Source organism: Stenella coeruleoalba (genome assembly GCF_951394435.1).
Source record: "Stenella coeruleoalba genome assembly, chromosome: 10".
NCBI lineage: Eukaryota > Metazoa > Chordata > Mammalia > Artiodactyla > Delphinidae > Stenella > Stenella coeruleoalba.
The window spans coordinates 103,364,216-103,383,702 of NC_137156.1; the positions used below are offsets into that span (position 1 = coordinate 103,364,216).

The 19,487-nt window shown below is 66.2% G+C and overlaps 1 protein-coding gene across 6 annotated transcripts in view; it reads right to left on the minus strand.

The window, feature by feature from the left end:
- Positions 1-6,656: 6,656 nt before the first annotated feature.
- Positions 6,657-19,487, minus strand: part of EEFSEC (eukaryotic elongation factor, selenocysteine-tRNA specific) — a 158,304-nt gene continuing 145,473 nt past the window's right edge. For all 6 annotated transcript variants that reach the window (XM_079933162.1, XM_079933163.1, XM_079933164.1 and 3 more), the window contains one exon: positions 6,657-7,628. In XM_079933162.1, coding sequence (XP_079789288.1) covers positions 7,456-7,628 — 173 coding nt within the window. In that variant the 3' untranslated portion in view covers positions 6,657-7,455. The remainder of the gene's footprint in view (positions 7,629-19,487) is intronic.

A 19,487-nucleotide genomic window follows, 5' to 3' on the forward strand; every position in this document is an offset into this window, starting at 1 on the left:
GGCCTGGACAGGCCCCAGGGCTGTCACTTTCTGCATGTGTGCCTGTGCTTGGGGTGCCCTCAGTGAAGGGTGCAGGGTCGCGGGGCCGTGGGGACACCTCCTGGGCTCCAGCGTGTTTCCCTCCAGGGAAGCCCTGTGTGAGTTCCAGGAGGGGCTCCGTTAGCTGTGCCTGGGGGGGAGGCTGGGGCTGAAGGAGGACTCTCCTGCCTCATCTACCGTGGCCGTCCGGGCCTCAGACCACGTGAGGGGGCCGCGAGTCGTAAGCCTCCCCCTCCAAGGGCACAGAGCAGGACAGTGGGAGCGCTCTGAGCGGGGCACCAACACAGAGCCAGGAGCCCGAGGGGGACAGGCTGGGCCCCTCTGGGCCAGTGATGGGCACACAGGGGTCCTGGAGCCTCCAGAGGCTGCCCTCTCCCAGGGAGGCCATGCGCCCAGGCCTGGAGGCTGCCCCATCTCGCGCCACCATCCCCCCCCAGCCCACCTGCCAGGTTGAGCCCTCTTCCCAGCAGGGGCTGCTCTCCTGTGTGCAGTGAGGAAGGAAATTGCAAATTAATCTTTATTTCCATCTTGGAAGAAAACCTTAATTCTCTGCATGGAAATGATCCTCGTCAGACCAGGGAATCAATTATGGGCTTTAATTGCAGTCAGTCCTGGCCAATCAGAGTGGGGCCGACCCCAGGGACCCTCTCTCTCCTCCCCGTCTCTGGGGCCCTCCCCTGGGTGCACTCAGCTCTCGGGGTCCCCCTATCTCTCTCTCTGCTTCTTTCTCCGTCTCTCTGGGCGTCTGTCTCGCTCTTTCTCTGCCGCCGTATGTCTCTGCCTGTGTCTCACTGTCCCTGGCTCTGGCCACTCCCCACAGCACAGGGCTCAGGCAGGCACCCCAGCTCTGACGAGCCCCATGGGACCTCCGCCTGCAACCTCTCTGGCCTCCGAGCTGCAGCTTCAAGGCTGGGGCTGAGGGGGTGAGTTACTGGCTCCTCCCTGCCCCCCAGGGTCTTCTCGGGAGTCACCTGCCACCCTACACTCAGGCCTGCAGGTGACCTCAGGCTGGCCGTCCCTGGCCAGGCCGGGGCCCCATGGCTTCGCTGTGTGCGGCAGCTGCCCAGAGGCCCTGGAGAGGCTTCCGGCCCGGGTGGGTGGGAGGCGCCCTGCCCGGAACCGACAGCCTCAGTGTTTCCACCCGCAATGGGGGCACCCCCGGGACTGGGTCTCCTCCCACCACCTTCCGGCCACCGGGAGATGCTTGTCTGTCTTATCAGTGGCGCCCTGTGACTGACAACTGCTCCTTAACAGCAGCCCACCCGGCTGTCCACAGGGTAGGGGCGGCCGTGGCTTGCCTGCATGTCCACACGCACCCAGACCCCCTGGTCCCCGGGCCAGCTCTGCGCCGGGACCTGCCCCACAGGGTTCCCCGTGCTGGGGGGCTGGGGCAGAGGACCAACCCCGCCCTCCTGCCTCAGTTTCCCTCTGCTCCCCTGACCTGCACTCCCACACCCTCCCCAGGGTGGGCCCACTGAGCCCCACCGAGTCAGGCAGGTGACCGGTGAGGGCCTGGGTGGCGGGCGGGCGCGTTTCCCTCGACCCCTGAATACTGAGAAGCGGAGAGATGCTGCCGATTGGGGGCCAGCGTCCCCTGTTGTCTGGGGCCGCATCTGATCGGGGAACAAATTGCTCCATCTCGCCCCGCACCTGTTACACAACAGCCTGCCACACCTGCCTGCCACCCAGAGGCGCCTGGCCCACTTCCGCGGGACCCTGCCCTGGGCTGCGCATCTCAAGCCACGTCCATTGTCCCCGGCTCGCATGTCCTCTCCCGCCCGGGGCCCGCAGCGCACGCCCTGAGTTTTCTTCTCTCCAGCTTGGTCTCACGCACGCCGGTCTCCAGCCCTCACCGCCCCGAGCCCCGGGTCCCGTGTCTCCCAGGGGCTGCGGGGTTGGGCTCGGGAAGCCCAGCGAGCTCGTCAAGGTGTCCCACACCCGTGCCCGCCGCGGGGCTCCCCCTCGCAGCCGACGTGTGACCGCGGGGAGGCTCGCCAGGTGTCCCAGGTCCCCTCCCTCTCGCCGCCTCGTGTGCCTCCCAGTGCCAAGGCAAGAGGCCACGTCGCGTCCCCCTACCCTGGCCTTGGCTACGGACCCTCCTTGCTGGCCACCAGCCTCACGCTCCCTCCCACCGGCCTGTGCCCCCAGCAGGCCCTCCCCACGGGTATCTGTACAGGCCCCTCGTGATAAGGGTGTATGTGGGGTGCTGGTCAGGTTCGGGGTGGTGGTGGTGTTGACAGTCTAGGGACAGGGTAAGGAACTGGCTGAGAGGGGCAGGAACTGGGAGGGCCCAGGATGGGTCAGGACCTGGCTCTGTGGCCCAGCTTTGGAAGCCTTGGGAAATCTGGGCTTCCAAGGGCTGCCTGGAGCTGCAGGGAAGGCCCGGTTCCTACATCCTGCCGGCTCCACCCCCACCTCTCCGGGCCCTCAGGAGGCGCAAGGACAGGCCCCCAGAGACTGCAGAGGGGGTTGAGAGGGTGTGATCATACCTGGGGGGGTGGCAGGCGCCAGGGAGGACCGTGCAGGGAGGAGGGTGGGAGGGGGAGCCAACCGGACGCCACGGGCGCCCTTTGCGGGTGACGAGGCCCACAGACCCCGCGCCGCCCAGCTGCCCCTCCAACCGGCCCCCCTCGGCTGGCGGCACAAGCAAGGTCCGCGCCTCAGGGTGTGGCAGGTGGGAGGAGTGAACTGGGCCTGGAGCCAAGGTCATCTGTGCAGGACGAGCGAGAGATGGACGCGGAGACCCCGAGGCAGAGGCAGAGTGGGCGAGGGCGCCTCCCCCAGCTACGCGGCCCCTCCGAGGGCCCCGGTGGGCCGGGTGAGTGCTGCTGTGACAGCAGTGCCCGGACACAGGCGCCGCGCTGGTCACCTGCCTGACTCGGCGGGGCTCGGTGGGCCCACCCTGGGGAGGGGAGCGGAAGCCCCGGCCCGAGCAGGACGGATGGCACTCAGCAGGTTGGCGCCCGCCCTGTCCGGCGGTGACTGTGCGGGAAGCCTAGAGGCTGAGTCTGGGGGGCGTCCCTCGAGGGGCGAGGTGGGTGGCTGGCCCTCCCCAGGTTGGCCGGGGCTCCCAGTGGGCCTTTATCTAGAGCCCAGCTGTGGCCGTAGGAAGTGGCCGTTCCTCTCTGCTGCACCGTCTCCCCACCGGACCCGGTGATAACAGTGGGGGGTTGAGCAATACCTCGTGGGTGTACGACCTCTGACCTGCTGGCTTGGGTGGGGGTTCCAGGGCTGCCCCCGCCCCGCCGCGTCCAGCACACAGGAGGTGCTTGGGGGATGCCGAATGACCAGCTCTGGGCTTCTTCTGTGCTCTGCCCCTGCCGCCAAGTTCCACACCCTGCGCCGAAGCCCCAGACCTCCCACATGTCCTCTTCCTCCCCCCAGGGCCTCGGGCCTCAGCCTGCTCGGCCTCCCGTTGGCCCATCACCGGCCAACCTTGGAGTCCTCCTCCAGCCCACCAAGTGCCCGCCCCCCGGGAGGCCCTGGGATTCGGCCAGGAGTGTCCAGCGCTGGTCGGAAGTCGGGGCGGGGGCGGGGGGGGGTCTCGAACGCTGGTCGGACACACTCGCCCTGCCTCTGCCCTACAAGGCCCTTCAAGGCCTCTTCTCGGCCCAGCCTCCCTCCACAGCTGCCCCCACTGCCTCCCCGCCCTGCCACAGGCCCTCGGCAGAGGGAACGGTGCTCCCGCAGCAGACCCCGCGAGCCCAGGGTCGGGGTCAACTGCCCCCAGGGAGCACAGCGCCCCATGCCCAGCATCCCTGCCTGGGTGCCGTCCAGCAGTCAGGCCCTGGCACTGGCCGAGCTGCCCAATTAATGGCTCGACTGTGTTATCAGCCAGGCATTAATTACTCTTTTTAATCAGACCTGCCAGTGCGGGGGCCACTGGAGGCCCAGCCAGGGCTGGAGGGAGACCGGGGAGCCGTGACCTTGTCCCTCCTCTCGCAGGCCCCCCAACTCCACACTCCCACCAGAGCCCTCACTCCTGCTGTCCCCTCTGCCGAAGCATCCCCCCCCCCACCTGCTGCCCCAAACTCCTACTCTCTCTTCAAGACCTTGCCCAGGTGGCCCCTTAGTGAGAGGCTTCCTCACTCTAGTCATGGCCATGGGGGACAGACATCGCTGAACTTGGAGCTGGGAGGCCATGGCCAGGACTGGCCTCAGCCCCCTCAAAGGAAACCTGGAAATTCTATGCCCCGTGAGGAGACTGGGGAGGCCTGGGGCCTGGATCGCCTGAGGGTGAGCCGGCACTGAGAGGGTCCTGGGACACCTCAAGGAAACTCTGGGTCTGCGGAATGGGCGTGATGAGCCCCACTCCCACCCCACCAGGTCCTGGGGAAGAGGCCCAAGGGACAAACTGGCCCTGGACAAATGTGTGTGCCCACCCTGTGCACACTGGACCTGACACCCACCTCTTCACCAGACACCCAGCCTGACAAAGCCTCCGCAAATGAGACACACACATCCAGAGACCAAGATCCGTGTGCACGCCCAGACACAGACACATGTGCACACACGCCGGCCAGGGTAGGAGGCCTGGGAGAACAGGAGCTGCCCCTTCTCCTGCCCCGGGCCCCCAGGGCTTCCCACTTTATCTGTCAGAAGTATATTAACCCAGAAGCCTGTTTCCATCAGAGTCTCAATTCCAGAGACGTTTCCAGATAAGCCTTATCTCGTTGCTGGTGCATTAGCCCCGCCAGCCAGCCAGCCGGGCCTGCCGATCACCGCCGCCCCTCCTGCCCCAGTCCGTGGCAGGGCGCCTGCCCACGACTTCATGCTGGGGGGCAGGCGGGCGGGGCGGCCCCCACCCCGGCCCTCAGCCCACAGTAGGGCCCCAGGGCGCAGCTGAGGCACTGGGGCGAGGGGGGCCCTGGAGGTGTCCAGAACCAGGGTTCAAATCCCAGCTCCACCTGAGGCAATGGCTGGGCCCCGGGGCTGCCCCACCGGCCACCCCTGCGGGTGGGTGAGCGTATTCTGCGACTTCACGTGCGTGATGATGCCACGGTGGGCTCCGCATGCTGTAGCCCTCTCTTCCACGAAATGTGGAAGGTCTGGGGGTGCCTGGAGCCAAGGGAAGGGGGACACTGCTCCGGAGAGCACCAGGCGCCGGCCCCCACCCTACCTGCCCGCCGTGCTCCCCCTTCAAAGGCTGCGCCCCGCCGACGCAGCTGGGGTGCTCGGGTTTCGACCGATGCCAGACCTGATAGCGTCCCCTCCTGGGCCGCTGGCCACGCGGGCAGTCTCACTGCACCCTGGCAGCCCCTCCCTGTCCCGCGGCTCGGCTGCCCCCTCCTCCCTGGGCCTTAGTTCCCGCGGCCTGAGCCCGCCTGCTTCCCGGGGCTCCGAAGAGTGCTGCCCTCAGGCGAGACATGGGCACCCTCAGAGGTCCTGGAGAAGTGGCCGACTGGGGGCAGAGCTGGGTCTGGGCTGCCCACACCACCGCTGAGAGGTGCTCAGGCCCCCAGTCTCCCGGTGGGGAGACAACATCTACTGGTCCCCCTCCCACGGCTGCAGAGACACGGAGGCCAGCTGCTGCTCTGACTCTCCTGCTGTACCCAGGGACCCGGGCAGAGGCCGGGACTTGCCCGAGGGCACAGTGCTGGTCAGTGGGCAGCCAGGATGTGACGCCCAGCAGTGGCTCGGGGCCCCTCTCTCCCAGGGATCTGCCCCCAGAATTAGCACCTGCTCACGGAGGACCCCTCGCCCCGCTGGGTCACGTGACCCCTCACGTGGAGCTAGACAGTGATGTGCTCACGGTCACAGCCTGTGCAGGGCAGGGCAGGGCCACCCCGAGGGGGCCTGGAGGGAGAGGTCACCCTCACAGCCCTCAGTCGGGGAGGACTTGGCCTGGCTGGAGGTCCCAGTGGTGCCCACCTAGCTCCCCACGCACTGAGGACGACGAAGGAAGATTTCCTCGTCTGAGGGGTGAGTCCCGGGAGGCCCCAGCCCTGCCAGCGTCCCCTCCAAAGGGCCGAGTACCCATGGGAGCGGCCAGCCCGGGGCCTGGTACCAGCAGGTGCTCGTGAAGGCCCTTCCTGCTCCCCTTGGACTGGACTGGGCTGGGGGCGGGGCCTCTGCCTGAAGTCCTTGCTGGGAGCCCACCCTGTGACCTACGGTGGCCTCAGCCAGGTGGTACCGCCTCCCTGGTGAGATGGGGTGCAGGGCAGGGGTGGGGCTAAACGAGAGTGGGGCCCGGAGCCTGGCGCATGGTGGGGTGTCGGGGACGGTTCCCAGGGGAGTTTCCTGACGGTGCCGCAGCAGCGTCAGCTGCCCCCGCCCCATTCCCAGCTCCGGGGGGATGGGGGCCAGGCCCGGACTGTCCCTGCCCACCTAGCCCGCAGCTGTCGCCCTGACGGCTGCCTGGCCTGACGTCTGGGACCCTGTGAGGGCTGCCGTGGGGTGGCTGCCACCACTGTTGCCGGCACCCATGCTGGCGCTGGATTAGGCCTGCCCGCTGCCCAGCACGGCCACCACGCACAGGCCCGGCGGGTCCACAGCATCCTTCTCTGCCCGGGGCCCTTGGCTCCAGGGCTTACCAGGCCCAAGTCATCTGATTACGAGCCATCCCTGTTAATATTTTTAATGCCATTGTTGCAAATTAAAGCATAATACACCGATCACCAGGGTAAAAGGGAGGCCTCTGCGTCCACCTGGAGGCCAGATAAAGGGACTCTGGAACATGTGTTCATCCTGCAAATGTCTTTAAAAGCTCTGATACCCCCTCAGCCCGTCAGCTCTGCCACCTCACCCTTTTCTGAGTAGGGCCAGGTCGGGCTGCAGGGTGGGGTGGCTTGAGGCACAGGGGGCAGAGGAGCCAGGGCGGGGCTTGCTGGGCTCGAGAGAGGCCCGGCTGCAGGCACAAGGCCTGGGGACTCCTGGTGTTGGGATGCAGGGCCAAACCCCCCAGCCTGCCTTCTGCCCCGAAGCACTGGCCTGGCACCCGCTGCTCCCAGACACCCCTGGGCGCCCTTCCTGGACTCGGCTGCCCAAGGACTCCCGGACTCTCTCAAGGCCCAGGAGACCCGAGGGGCCACCGAGCCTGACCTAAGGGCCTGACACTTTGTGGACCCCCTCAGCCCAACGGGTCCCTCCCCTAGCCCTGCTCTCGGCAGGAGCCCTGGCAATTCCCGACATCGCCCTTGGGAACAGATCTGGGAGGGTGGGGGGACCCCAGGAAATCACAGAGACCAGCGGAACGGGCGGCACCACGGGGCATTTATTGGCGACTGCCGAGCGCTGGCCGCCAGCCGGGCAGCCTGGGGGACACCGGCCACCAGCTGTGGAGCCGAAGCCCATTCCTGCACGGTGCTGTCCCCTGGCGGGGGTGCGGGGGCTCCGGGGAGAGCCTGCAGGTGGAGGCACATGTGGCCCTGTGGCCCCCGGGCCTGGGCACGGTGCCCTGGGGCGGCCGGCGGGCACTCAGGGAGACTGGACCATGCGCTTGTGGGTGTCGAAGACGTAGCGCTTGAAAGACAAACTGAGAGCCACGTGCTGGACGGGCTCTGGCTGCCCGGCCTCCTCCCCTCGGCCGGCGCGGCCCCGCTTCTTGAGGGTGGGTGTCAAGATCTTCTTGGACTCGGGGCTGAGGCCACCTGCGTGAGGCACAGAGGGAGAGCCTGTCACTCTGCCACCCGCCACCATAGACGGCACGTGTGCTGGCCCAGCTCCATCGTGCCCCACGACTCAGCAACGCCCTACACCCTCTGTGGCGGAGCCGGGACCCCAGTGCCACCTTGGGCTCGGCCCCCTGCCTCCCCAACCAGCATTCCGGGCCCCTCGCCGCACTGGTCCACGCCACCAGCCCGGCTGGCTTGGAGCTCAGCATGGCTCCCACCTGGCTCTCCCGGTCCCCTGCCCGCCCACCCACCCAGCACTCAGGCCCCTGTGGGCCGCCCCGCCCTCGGTGCTCTAAGCGGCCCCGCCGTTCCCGGCACATTCATCCTAAGTCTCAACCCCGAGACTTGGCACTTGAGGCCCCCCCGGGCTCGGCACTCTCCAACAGCCCCTGGAGATGCTCTCCCCGCCCTGCTGTGTGCCCGGGTGGTGACCTCTGCAGACGGCACCACGGTTCTGCCAAAGGACCTCAGTGGATCGGAGGGCGGAGGGAGGGAGAAGTGGGGCGACGGTCCCACTCTCTGGCCAGAGCTCCTGTTGGGGTCCTCCTCCCTGGGCGCTGGCAGACGCTGTCCCCCTAACCCCGGGCGGGGGTGGAGCGGCCCCCACGGCTCACTGGCTCCTTTCAGCACCCACGCCTCGGTACAGACCCTCTGTCCACTCCCTCCAGCCGAACGACCGAGCGGAAATCTGCTTCCTGCTGACACCCTAACGCCCACCCGACCCTTCCAGCCCCATCGTCCACTGCTTTCGTGCTTTCCCGGCAGCCTTGAGGAACCCACGGCCGTCCCCGGGCCCCCCTCTGTCTATGCTGTTCCTCCTGCCTGGGACGTCCTTCCCCGTGTCCAACACCAGGCTGCGGTGCCCTTTCTCTGGGGCTTGTCTTTACGAGGCGTCTGCTTGGGGGCAGCACGAGGCAGTCTCTCCGTGGGCTGCCGGCCAGGGTGAGGCTATTTGGTTACCCCGAGCATATGGGCCGAGGCTCTGGCCAGGCCCCAGACTAGCTCTGCACCAGCGGGCACCCCAGAACAAGCCGCTCCCCCTCTGTGAGTCCCACAACCCTGCTGGGAGCAGGCTGGCAGGGCTGGGGTGAGGGTGAGCCTGGATGGACCAGGTGGTGTGCAGACTCCACACCCTAGTGAGGGGCACCAGCCCACACCCGCTCACCAAACGAGGGTCCTGGCAGGCCGCTGTGTCCCCAGAGAGGGCACTCACTTCTAATCCACACACAGAGGCTCCACTGGCCAGGAGACCTAACGGCTGGGCGTCCGGAGCCGGTGGGAAGTTGGGATGGGCACGAGGCGGTGGACCGCCCCCTGCACACCCGGTGCACCTACTGTGCCTTTGCCGTCATGTGAGGGGTGTCCTCCCGGGCCCAGTCTCGCCTGGGCGCTGGCTTGCTCCCAAGAAGAGGGGCCAGCGGAAGCTCACGTCGCGCTTCAGTGCAGGGAGGATCCTGGCCGTCCCGTCCCCCGGGCCCTCCACGCACTTGAGGAGAACGGAGCCCTGAGGAGGGCGGTGCCTCATGTGAGGCCCCACAGTCAGCTGGGAAGAGCCAGGATTTGAACTCTGGTCCACATCTGGTCGCAAATGTGGGCTGCCGCCACCCAGCCCATCGCTCGGGGTGTCCACCCGAAACGGGCTCTGGACAACGGCTCTGCAGAGGAAGCAAGCCCGGAAGAGCACTGGGTATTGCCCTGCAGCTGCTGGATGTTTAGAAAGGTGACCAGGAGGCTGGCTCAAGGGACAACCGCAGAGTCAGCGGGGACGGCCCTGCTCGCTGCATGAGGGACTTGGTCTCCCTCTCCACCGCCCACCTCAAAGCCTGCGTTCCCTGGGGAGGCGGGGCTCTCGGCGGACGGGGCTCCAGGATGCTGGGGCCAAGGGGAGCCTCCCTCCTGCTGGGCAGCCTGGTGTCAGATCGAAGGCCCCACGCCCGCCGCTGGGGTCGGGCGTGGGGCGTGGGAAAGGCCCCGGGGCAGCCCTCAGGCCAGTGCCGGTCCTGCAGGTATGTCTGACTCCCCGGCCTTCCTTCTGCAAGGAGGCGGCTGGCACCAGACCCTGACAAATGCACGGGCAGCCCGTCCCCCTCTGGTGCCAGGAGGTCTGATGGCTGAAGAGGCGCGGGGCTCCCCGGCGTCTGCGCCGGGCTGGGGAGACAGGCGTGGCCCAATCGGCGGTCCATCTCGCCCGCGATGGCTCTCGTTACACCGAGCGCATACCTCGCGCGGCCCAAAGCAGGCAGAGCTGGAAAATCTATCTGGCGCTGGCGAGGACGAGGCCATTTAATTGTTTTTCTGAGATGGCCGCCTTGTTTCCCTCTGCTCCGTTGTGGGGTGGCCTGAGTGCCGACCAGCGGAGACCGTCTGCTGGGGCAGCCAGGCTGTGGGGATGCGTGGCGATACCACTGGGGGCCACCTTGTTGTGTGGTGGCCTTTCCCCTCAGCCAAGCGGCAAGTGGTGTGAAGCGAGGGCAGGTCAGGGTGTCGGGTGGTCATTGCCTGAAAACCTTCACAGAATTCTCCAGGCCTGGGAGACGATGGTGGGCCTGCCCGCCAGACTTTGGCCCGAGAAGGGACAGGCAGTAAACGAGGCAGCAAGGTAGGCAGACAGCCACCAGGGCCACCAGGGAAATAACGCCGAGGGCTAGCTTCTCCAGGAAGAACTGGGGCGGGACCGGGGGGACCTGGGGCTGGAGATCAGGGGCCGGCCACATGGAGATGCCGGGTGAGGGTCTGCAGGCAGAGAGCCTGAGCGCCAAGTCCTGGGTGGGGTGGGCATGGTGCTCGAGAACAGAGAGCACATATGGCCACGTGTTGGTGGGGCTGCAGGGCCGGGGCTCTGGGCTAACCGTGTCCACGAGGCACCCCGTGTGCTGGGCCCGTGGGAGCCCAGACAGGGAGGGTCTCAGGTCCTTGCTCGCCCCCAGGGAGGCCGCGGATTCTGCCGCCGCCGTTGCAGCAAGCATCCCTGCTCTGCATCCCTGCCGCCCGGCCCCGCACAGGAGGCCTCCGTGGCGCTGCCCTGGGGGACCACTGTGCTGGTCTTCTCCCTAGTCCCACCCCCAGGGGCGGAGGGGCCGCGCTGAGGCACGTGTGGCTGTCCCGGCTTGGTTCCACCCACGGGACAGAGTCTCTCCTCTTGCTTGGCATCCAAGGTCCTGAGTGTCACCCAGCGGGTGCCTCCCTGTATACTCTGCCACATCACGGGCTCCCTGCTCCAGCCAGCAGACATAAAGCAGAGCCTCTGAACCCGCTCCGTTTACCTGGAACACTCTCCCCGGCCCTCTCTGTCTGGCCAACTCCTACTCAGCCACTGCCCCACGGGAAGGCTTCCCCGCCCCTGCCCTGGCTGGCGGGATCACTGCTGGAGCCCCATTTCGCAGGAGTTTTGCTTTGTGTCCGCTCCCCAGCGGCCTGTGTGGGAGTTAGGGCCCAGGCACAGGGCCTGGCCTGCGGGTACAGGGAGGATTTGCTGGACGAAGACGCAGAGAATGAGTGGGGTCTCGAGTGGGTGTGCAGGGCGAGGAAGGGAAACCCACCAGCAGAGCTGTGCCTCCAGGACCAGAAAAACTCGTCTGCATGCCTGCGGCCCAGAAGCTGGGTCTAGAGAGCAGGCCCCCGCCCCACGTGACCTGGAGCCTGGTGGGGTGGGCATGAGGGTAGAGTTGCTGCAGGTTTCAAGTTCACGCTGTCCCCATGATCCCACGGGGCTCACAGGCGTCCCTGCTTTTTCTCTCTAACCCTCAGGATTCTTGGAGCCCAGCGGCCCCGCTCCACCCCCCGACCAGCCCAGACCCCGGGATGTGGTGGGGAGGGCTGGCGTGACCCTGGGGGTGACGCTGCTACCCGTGGCTTCCCTTGGGGACACTCTCCCAGGGCCGGGCTGGCCTTTCTCACCGAGCGCCAGCTCCACACAAAGGCACAATGGGCTGGAGGCTGCTGGGCCCTGGCTGGGGCTCGGGTAATCAAGGAAGAATGCGGGCAGCGCGCTGTTTCCCAAGCCCTGGCCGTGGGTGCCGCCCTGACACGGCCATCAAAGCCGGCAGATTGCCCCCAACTGCTGGCCTCGCTTTCATGCTGGGGCCCGACTGGAAGAGCGGCCTCCACGCTGGTGGGCGGCTTGCACCCTCCAGGGGGAACCGAGCCCTGCAGGCAGCTCGGGGTCACTGGCCCCCGCGGTGGCCCCTCAGAGCTGTGCCAGCTCCCGCCATTCCAGCACGCCCCCTCCCGCAGCAGGCAGCCTTGGAGAGAGCAGAAATGCAGGGCGGGGAGGGAGCCGGGGCACAGGGGGGCCCTTTGGGGGGTCAGCATCCCGGGGATGACGGGTGGCTGAGGGGCACAGAGGGGCACAGCCAGCAGCTGGGCTGGGGGCTGGATGGTCGGGAAGGGCCTTGAATTCAGCCACAGCCGACTCTGGACTGGATGCCCGCCCTGGGGGCAGTGTGGCTGAGGTCCCTCGAACTGGGCCTGGGCTGAGCTTGGCTCCGATGGAGCCGGCACGGCGGAGAGGCCCGAGGAGGACAGGCAGCCTGGTTTTCAGCGACACGCCCAGAGGCGAGTGTGGTACGGGGCAGGCCTAGCGGGTGAGGGAGAGCCGGGCTGGCGACCAGAGCTGGCGCGAGGACTGGCCGCTCGGGCAGAGAAGGACCGGCCGCTCGGGCAGCCGGGGCGCCGGTCGGCTCCCTTCCTGCTGACCCTCCTGAACTTTGGGGTCTTCTGGGGTGACGGCAGCCTTGGAACCCCTGCCGTGGCTTTGCAGGCCTGGTTTTTCGCGCTCATCCTCGGGAGCCGGGAGCGTGGCTGGCTGGGGGGGGACAGCTGCCTGGTTTTCCCTCCTTTCTCTTCCTGCTATGGATCCCATATGTAAACAGAGATGCAATTTGCTTTAAAAAGATAAGGTGATTAAGTTTTTATCAGACGTGTGCTCCGCTGTCCCCGCAACAAAGGGAATTAGGAGAGGCGGGCGACAGACAGGCCCTTCCTTGGAGCTGGCCCCGTCTGAGGCCTTCAGCGCACACTCCACGGGCTCCACGCGGCCCCTTTGATGGGCGGAGACGAGGCGGTGGGCGCCCGCACCCCCATTTTGATGTCTTAATGTTGCTTAATTCCTCCTTTAATTTATATTAAGCTTCTTAGCAGCAATGATGAATTCTTCAAAAACAAAAAAGGGCCCTTTGCAGAAATCTTTCCCACACCATGTAAATTGAAATTATAAGGCAGCCAAGGCTTTGGAGACTGGGGGCGTGCAGGGAGTGAAAACCAGGGCGTTGTGTGGAAGGAAGGATTTTGTTTTAAGGCCAGAAACAAAGCGATTCTGAAATAGGAAATGACTTGGTCTTGAGAATCAGAGGCTCACCTACAGGGTGACGGCCCGGGCACAGGAGCATCCCTTGTCACTTGGAAGGGGTGCAGCTGGTGCGGGGCTGCTGGGGGTTGTGACGAGCCCCATGCCGCCCAGCGTCGGCTCCCACTGCTCCTCGGGCTGGGGCCACACCCCCTCAGGTGGCTGGGGGGCGGGGGGCCCCTGGGGCGGGTGCTCGGGGCAGCCAGGGCTCACCACCTCTCACCCAGGGCTGCTCCCGGGGCGCGGCATCCCCCGGGACCCCTGCCTCGGCACCCCACAGGCCCCGCAGGAGCAGGCCCTGCACTGGCCTCCTGGCAGGAGCCTCCAGGCCCTCTTGCCAGCTCTCTCTTCTGATCTGGCCTTGGGTCGGCTGCCAGAGATCCTTCCAGAACAAAGACCTGATCATCCCTCTCGGCTCAGAAACCTCCAGCCGCTCCTCAGGCAGGTGTCCAAATTCCTCTAACCAGGCCCTCGCCAAGCGCCTCCGGCACACCCCGTGCTTCCTCACTCACCCACGCGCCCCCGCCCCGCCCTGGCTCTGCACTGGTGCCCCCTCAGCCTGAGGTGTCCACGAGGCCCGTCCACCTGGCAAACCCCACCCCTGCTCGCGTCTCAGCGGAGCTTAGCGTATGGCTCTGGCTCCTCTGAAGCCTTCCAGGCCTCCCTCCTCCAGGACCACTGAGGCCCTCTACACTGTCCCACGTCCAGAACCTGTGTGCCCAGGAGACGGGGTGCAGCCTGCAGCCATGCCAGCATTTCCAGGAAGGGGGACGCTGGCCACCTGGCATACCTGCCCTGTCTCATCTGCCAGGGCAGGGCCCCGGCAGCGCCCACGCCCCGGGAATCAGAGCCGCCCACCTGTCCGCCTGGCTCCCGTCACCCTCCCACAGCTAACAGCCGAGCCAGGCACTGGGGGAGGCAGAACGCGCTGGCCCCCTCGGCACGTGGGGACCTGGACGCTGGACAGGTGCGAGCAGACGGTCCCGGGGGTGGCGACTGCACACAGGGGATGGGCTACGAGCCCCAGGAGTGAGGGTTGTCCGGGCAGGGTGGGACCCTGCTGACCGCGACCCAAGGCCGGCGCTGCCCTGCCTCAGTGGCAGTGCTCGGGGGAGCCCTTCCGGCTAGCCCTCGGGCTGAGGTCTGACCAAGTCTCCGGGCGGGGAAGGCCGCCTGGAGCACGGGGCCTGGGCCCGGCCAGGTCGCCCCTGCCACCACCGTCACCGCAACCACTTAGCTGGCGCTCTCCTCGACACGCCGCCCAGCCAGGAGCGTTCAGCGTCTCCTGCAAGCCTCCAGATGTCCTTTCCAGGCACAGGAGGTGACTGTCCAGGTCACACAGCTAGTCAGGCCCATGGCCTTACAAAGCCACGCCCTCCGCCGCCTGGCTCGGGCCTGGCCAGCCCAGCACCCTGCTGCTTCTCGCTGGGTACACAGCTGAAGGGCCGGGCGGGGCACAGGGGTGGGGAGGAAAGGGCACAAGGCAGGGGAACGACTGGGGGTGCCCTGCCCGGGCAGCGTGGGCCGGCCCCATGGGGACTGTCTCCAGGTACTTCCAGGGACGAGGCCGCAGTGCCTCCGTGCTCTGGGTCTCAACGGGACTGCTGGGACTCCTCGCACACTGCCTGCAGATGCTGAAGGTGGACTCCACGGCGGGCGGGGGGCAGGTGGGTGTGAAGGGCAGAGACCATCTTCCGTGAGGCACACCTGGCGCAGACGGCCAGAGGATGGGCACAGCCAGCTCTCCACGGTCACGAGGACCCCGACAGCGACCCCGGCTAACGTCCATGGGCCCCAACCACGTGCAGGCACTGCTCCCGCTGCCTCAGGAGAGCAGGGCCCTCGACCTCACGCCGTGTCCCGGGGGGACTCTGCACACAAGGAGGCCGGCACGAGGTCGTCAGCAGCGAGCGCGAGGTCACAGCCAAGACGCAGTGGGCTGAGCTCCAGGGCCCTGCACCCGGGCCTGGGCCTGGCCCGCGACCTCACCCCTAACCGACCAAGGCTCTCCCAGGGCAGAGCCTGGATCCCAGAGCCCGGCCCAGGAAGGAGGAGAGAAGCACTTTGCGTGCCTCGCCTCTCACGAGCAGCCTGCAGGTGCGCCGTCCGTGCCACCATCCACAGGCGGAAGCTGAGGCCCGGGGCTGTGAAGGACTCACCCAAGGTCACGCGGCTAGCGGCAGAGAAGTGACCTAAGCCCTCAGGATTCGGGGACGCAGCTCCGAGCCCACAGCCCGGTGCGGACGTGGTGGCCTTACCGGCCTGCTCTCAGCAGAGGCGTCCTCCTGGCTCGGCACGAGGGATTCGGGGCTAAGGTACGTGAGGGCCCTGCCTTCAGGAGCCCACGCTGCTCCTGGACGCCCGACCTGCCCCCACGGACTGCGAGGACTCACCCCTCCTGCCGGGGCCTCCTCCGCGGACCTCCCCTGGAGGCTGGCGAGGGAGGGCACGGGTCCCGGTGGCCCCAAGGACACTGTCCCCACAGTGAGGAAGCTGAATTTTAACACTGCAAACACTCCCTGAATGCGCACACTCTTTAGCAGCAGTTAATCTTCAGTTAAAGTACCGAGGGCAGAAACCAAGATCACTGGTGTAAAACGTAGAGCTTATGGACAATAAAAGTCTTCCTCATAGTGCTTTTCTTAAAAAAAATTCCACATATTAAAAATGTCCTTTTTATGACTCGGGAAAAAAGCCCTCACCCAGAATCACGAAGGGGCACAAAGGTCCGGGGAGCAGTCGCCTCCCAGGGCCCGTGTGCGGCAGCGTGATTACATATCAGCCCCGTTTCCAGTGCGCTGGGAGCGGCGGCGCCAGGGCTGGCGGTCCTCTCCGGTGACAGGGAAGGGCGGGGGGCGAGCCTCTGGTCCCCATCCACACTCTTGCTTCAACAGCCGCAGGCTCCGGCAGTTTACCGCTCCCTGACCTGCAGCCTGCAGCCGGGGCGAGCACGGCTGCCCCCCCTGCACGGGCACGCGGGACCGCGAGCGCAGGCACAGCCCCTCACAGGCAGAGCCGGGCCTGCAAGCGCCTGGCGGACTCAGGGGATGCAGGTGTGAGGGCTGACTGCCCCCTGACCCACCAACACCAGCATGCCGCCGAGGCTGGCTCGACGCTACTGCATCGCTACGTCATCCGTTCGACAGCCGTCTGCCATGTGTCCACCAGGTACCAGCGGGAGAGCCCTGCGCCGGCTCCCTCCATGGCAGCCCTCACGCCCACGTGGCCACGTGGGTCCCCAGCCCGCAGTGCAGGGCCAGGCACAGAGCAGGTGCTGCAGGCGGCATCACCGCCCGATTCTCACCGCATTCTGCTCCTTCCCCTCCCCGCAATGTGCACTGTCCTTGTCCCGGGGCTCCCTGAAGGCGCAATGGGGACGGAGCACCCGCCTGGCTCGGCACTGCCCCCCGCAACTGCTGACAGGCTGGCGTGGACCCTCACACACCGGCATGTGTCCCCCTCCTTCCAAAACTCCCTCCCAGGCTCTGCCCTGGGCGGGATTTAGTCTGTCTGTGGCTCAGCTCTCTCGTTGCGGCTAGGGGGCAGGGCATATGCTACATGTGGGGAGCCTGTCCCCGAGTCTGAGGAGGGCCCAGCCTCAGCTCAGAGCAGCTCCAACCAGGCGTCTCTCTGCCCTCAGGGGCCTAGGCCCGGGGTGGGGAGGACAGTGCCAGGGGACCTGAGCTGGTGTCCGTGGCTGTCTCTGCACCAGTATGACACATGCGGATCACAGCACGTGTACCCAAGGATGGCTGGCCCTGCACCACCGTCAGCCAGGGGTGGGTCGCCGGCTCAGGAGAGGCAGCTCCACTGGGCACCTGGGGACGGCCCCCAGATCCCAGTGTCCGTGATGGGAAGTGGGCCGCACGAGCAGGGAGCAGCCCCTCCCTGGAAGAGGCGGCGAGCGGCCTCAGGGAGCCTGGAGCGGACGGGCTCCGTGGACGTGCCCTGCCTTCCCAGCCCTGGAAACAAGGCTTCCTCCTCTCTGCTTTTTCCAGTAAAGCTCGAGGGGTCTTAAGTGCCAGGGGCCCACGTTGCCCGTACCAGGGGGTGAGCGCCATGCGCTGCTCTGAGCACACAGACGTGCTCCTGTGTCTGGTCTGGCCTGGTCTTCGTGCCTGTCTCTGCCTCTCCACCCTGGGTCACCCCTTCCTCCTGGAGCCAGGCCCCCCAATCACTTCTGCCCCTGCCCCTCCCAAGGCGGCCCAGGAGGTCTTCTGGGGGCTCCATCGGACTCCGTCCACCGCCCCTTGGGGGAACCCCGGCCTCCTCAGGCGTCCAGGCGTCCCGCACGCCACCCCCCAGTGTCCCCCCAGCCCCCTGCTTTGGGCCGCAGGAGCGCGCCCTCCCGAGCAGAGCCAACGTTCCTTCCGCCTGGGACAGCCTTCCCCAGGCCGTCTCCCCCGCCCCCTTCAAGGCCGAGTTCAGGGCCGCCTCCTCTGAGAAGGCTTCCTCCCTAGCTAGGCCTGGCGGACGCGTCTCTGTGCCCACGGCATTTCTGAAATACATGAGTGACTCACAACCTTCAGGTTCAGGACGCCGGACACGCGGTTCTGCGTTACTAGCTTGTCCGGAAAAGCCAGAGGACCTACCCTCACGTTCCCACCCCGCGGCAGTGGGGGGGCGGCCGTGACAGCTCCTCTGTGGCCTGTGCCGGGCCCGTTGGCTCCACTCATTTCTGTCACCCGCCCGTCCCTGGAGGCACCCGAGTCGGTGACCCGGCAGGGTAGGCATCTGAGCTTCAGCCCCTGTCCCAGCCCCCCAGGCCCAGGGCCGGGCTCCAGTGCTGGCTGTGCCCACCGGACAGGGCTCGGTCCAGGCTGCAGCGCCTGGAAGGGCACAGGCTCTCCCTCTTGGTCCCCCCCAGGAATCAGCAGGAACGGCCAAGAGCCCGGCTGTGCACGGATCAGCGGTGTGGCTTCACGCGAGCGTTCTGCCTCTCGGTGCCTGTCTCCTCATCCAAAAAATGGGGCAACAGTACAATGCACTCTACAAGGTTGTCGTAACGCGCATGTTGAGTTAACATGACACAACGCTTAGGACGGTGTCCAGCACAAAGCAAGTCTACACAGCATGAACCACTTATTATCACACCACGATCACCACCGCTGGGGTGTCCACCGGGCACGCGTGACAGCACCAGGCCCTGCTCTAGGTGTGGGGACACAGCCGTGTACGGGTTACCTCTGCCAGGGCACACACTTACAACCGACACGTGAAGGACAGAGGGATGAGCGCAGGGGGTGCAGCACAGCGACGGGTGATGTGCTGAGTCCTGGGGCGGGGGGCGTGAGAGGGGGTTTTGCTCAGGACCCACGTGGGGCAGGAGGGAGCTGGGGAGGAGCTGGGGGCTATGCAAACCCATCCCTGTCTCCACGACAGGCAGTGGCCCTCAGGAGGCAGCAGGGGCCCCATCGGACCCCTCGCTGGCTTCCTCCTGTGGACGCTATGGGCTGGACCGACGCCCCTCCAGCGCTAGGCTGGGGCGGCAGCGGGAAAAAAAATAACAGTTATTTTTTCTCTGTCCCTCTTCCCTCGTTTTCTAGGTTCATCCTAGTGTGGCTGTGAGGGTACGGAGGGAGAGAGGGCAGGAGTTGAGAGCGGCAGGAATTTATGAGCTCAGAGAGCGGCTGCCTTTGGTGGGGTTGGGGGAGGGGGCTCCCTTTGCCAAAACAATATTTAATTTTTTTAAAGACGGCTACAAAGCCATGATTAAGCTCAGGGCCCTAAAACAAGCCCATAAAATCGAAAAATATTTATCTGGAAGGGTAGCAAGTCCAATAAAAGTTTTATGAACGTTTTACAACTGCCCTGTCAGGAAGCTGGCCTCTCACTCACCCCCCTTCTGTGAAAACACAACACACACACAAGCACTCACGGGCACAGACTCACACTCGCGGGCACGGGCACACATTCGTGGACACACGCTCAGACACACCTGCACAGATGTACGGCCCATGCAGCTCCCGCTGGCCCGGGGCTCTCAGGTGGACCTGGGGCTGCGGGGAGAGGACTCCGACCGGGGACCAGCCTGCACACCTCAGCTTTGGCACGCGCCCTCCTCCTGTGCCGCGGGCCCTGCTGGCGGCTGCAGTGTCTGCCCTTGGCAGGCAAGGCCCCAGGTCCTCCTGTGGACTCTGTGTGGTGGGGAAGTTGCACCCCGTTTTCCCAGGAGGGTCACCTCAAGGTCCAGCAGTTTGAAGGCAGCTTCCAATGTCTCTCCTCTGGCAGCCCCAGGGGCCACCGGAAGGCCAAAGACTGCCAGGTTTGTTATTCTTCATAATCCGGGAAGTGGGTGTCGGGAGCCCCGTTTTAGAAGAAAAAACTGACATGCAAGGGCCTTGCCTAAGGTGAGCCAGGCAATGGCTGCAGAGTCATAAGCTCAGCCTGGCTCTAGTGGCTTCCCCTGTCCTGAGGTAGGGGACAAAGGCCCCGCCGACCTCTCCCGCTGCACCTCCCACCGGGCGTTTGCACGCACCTGCCCCCACCCC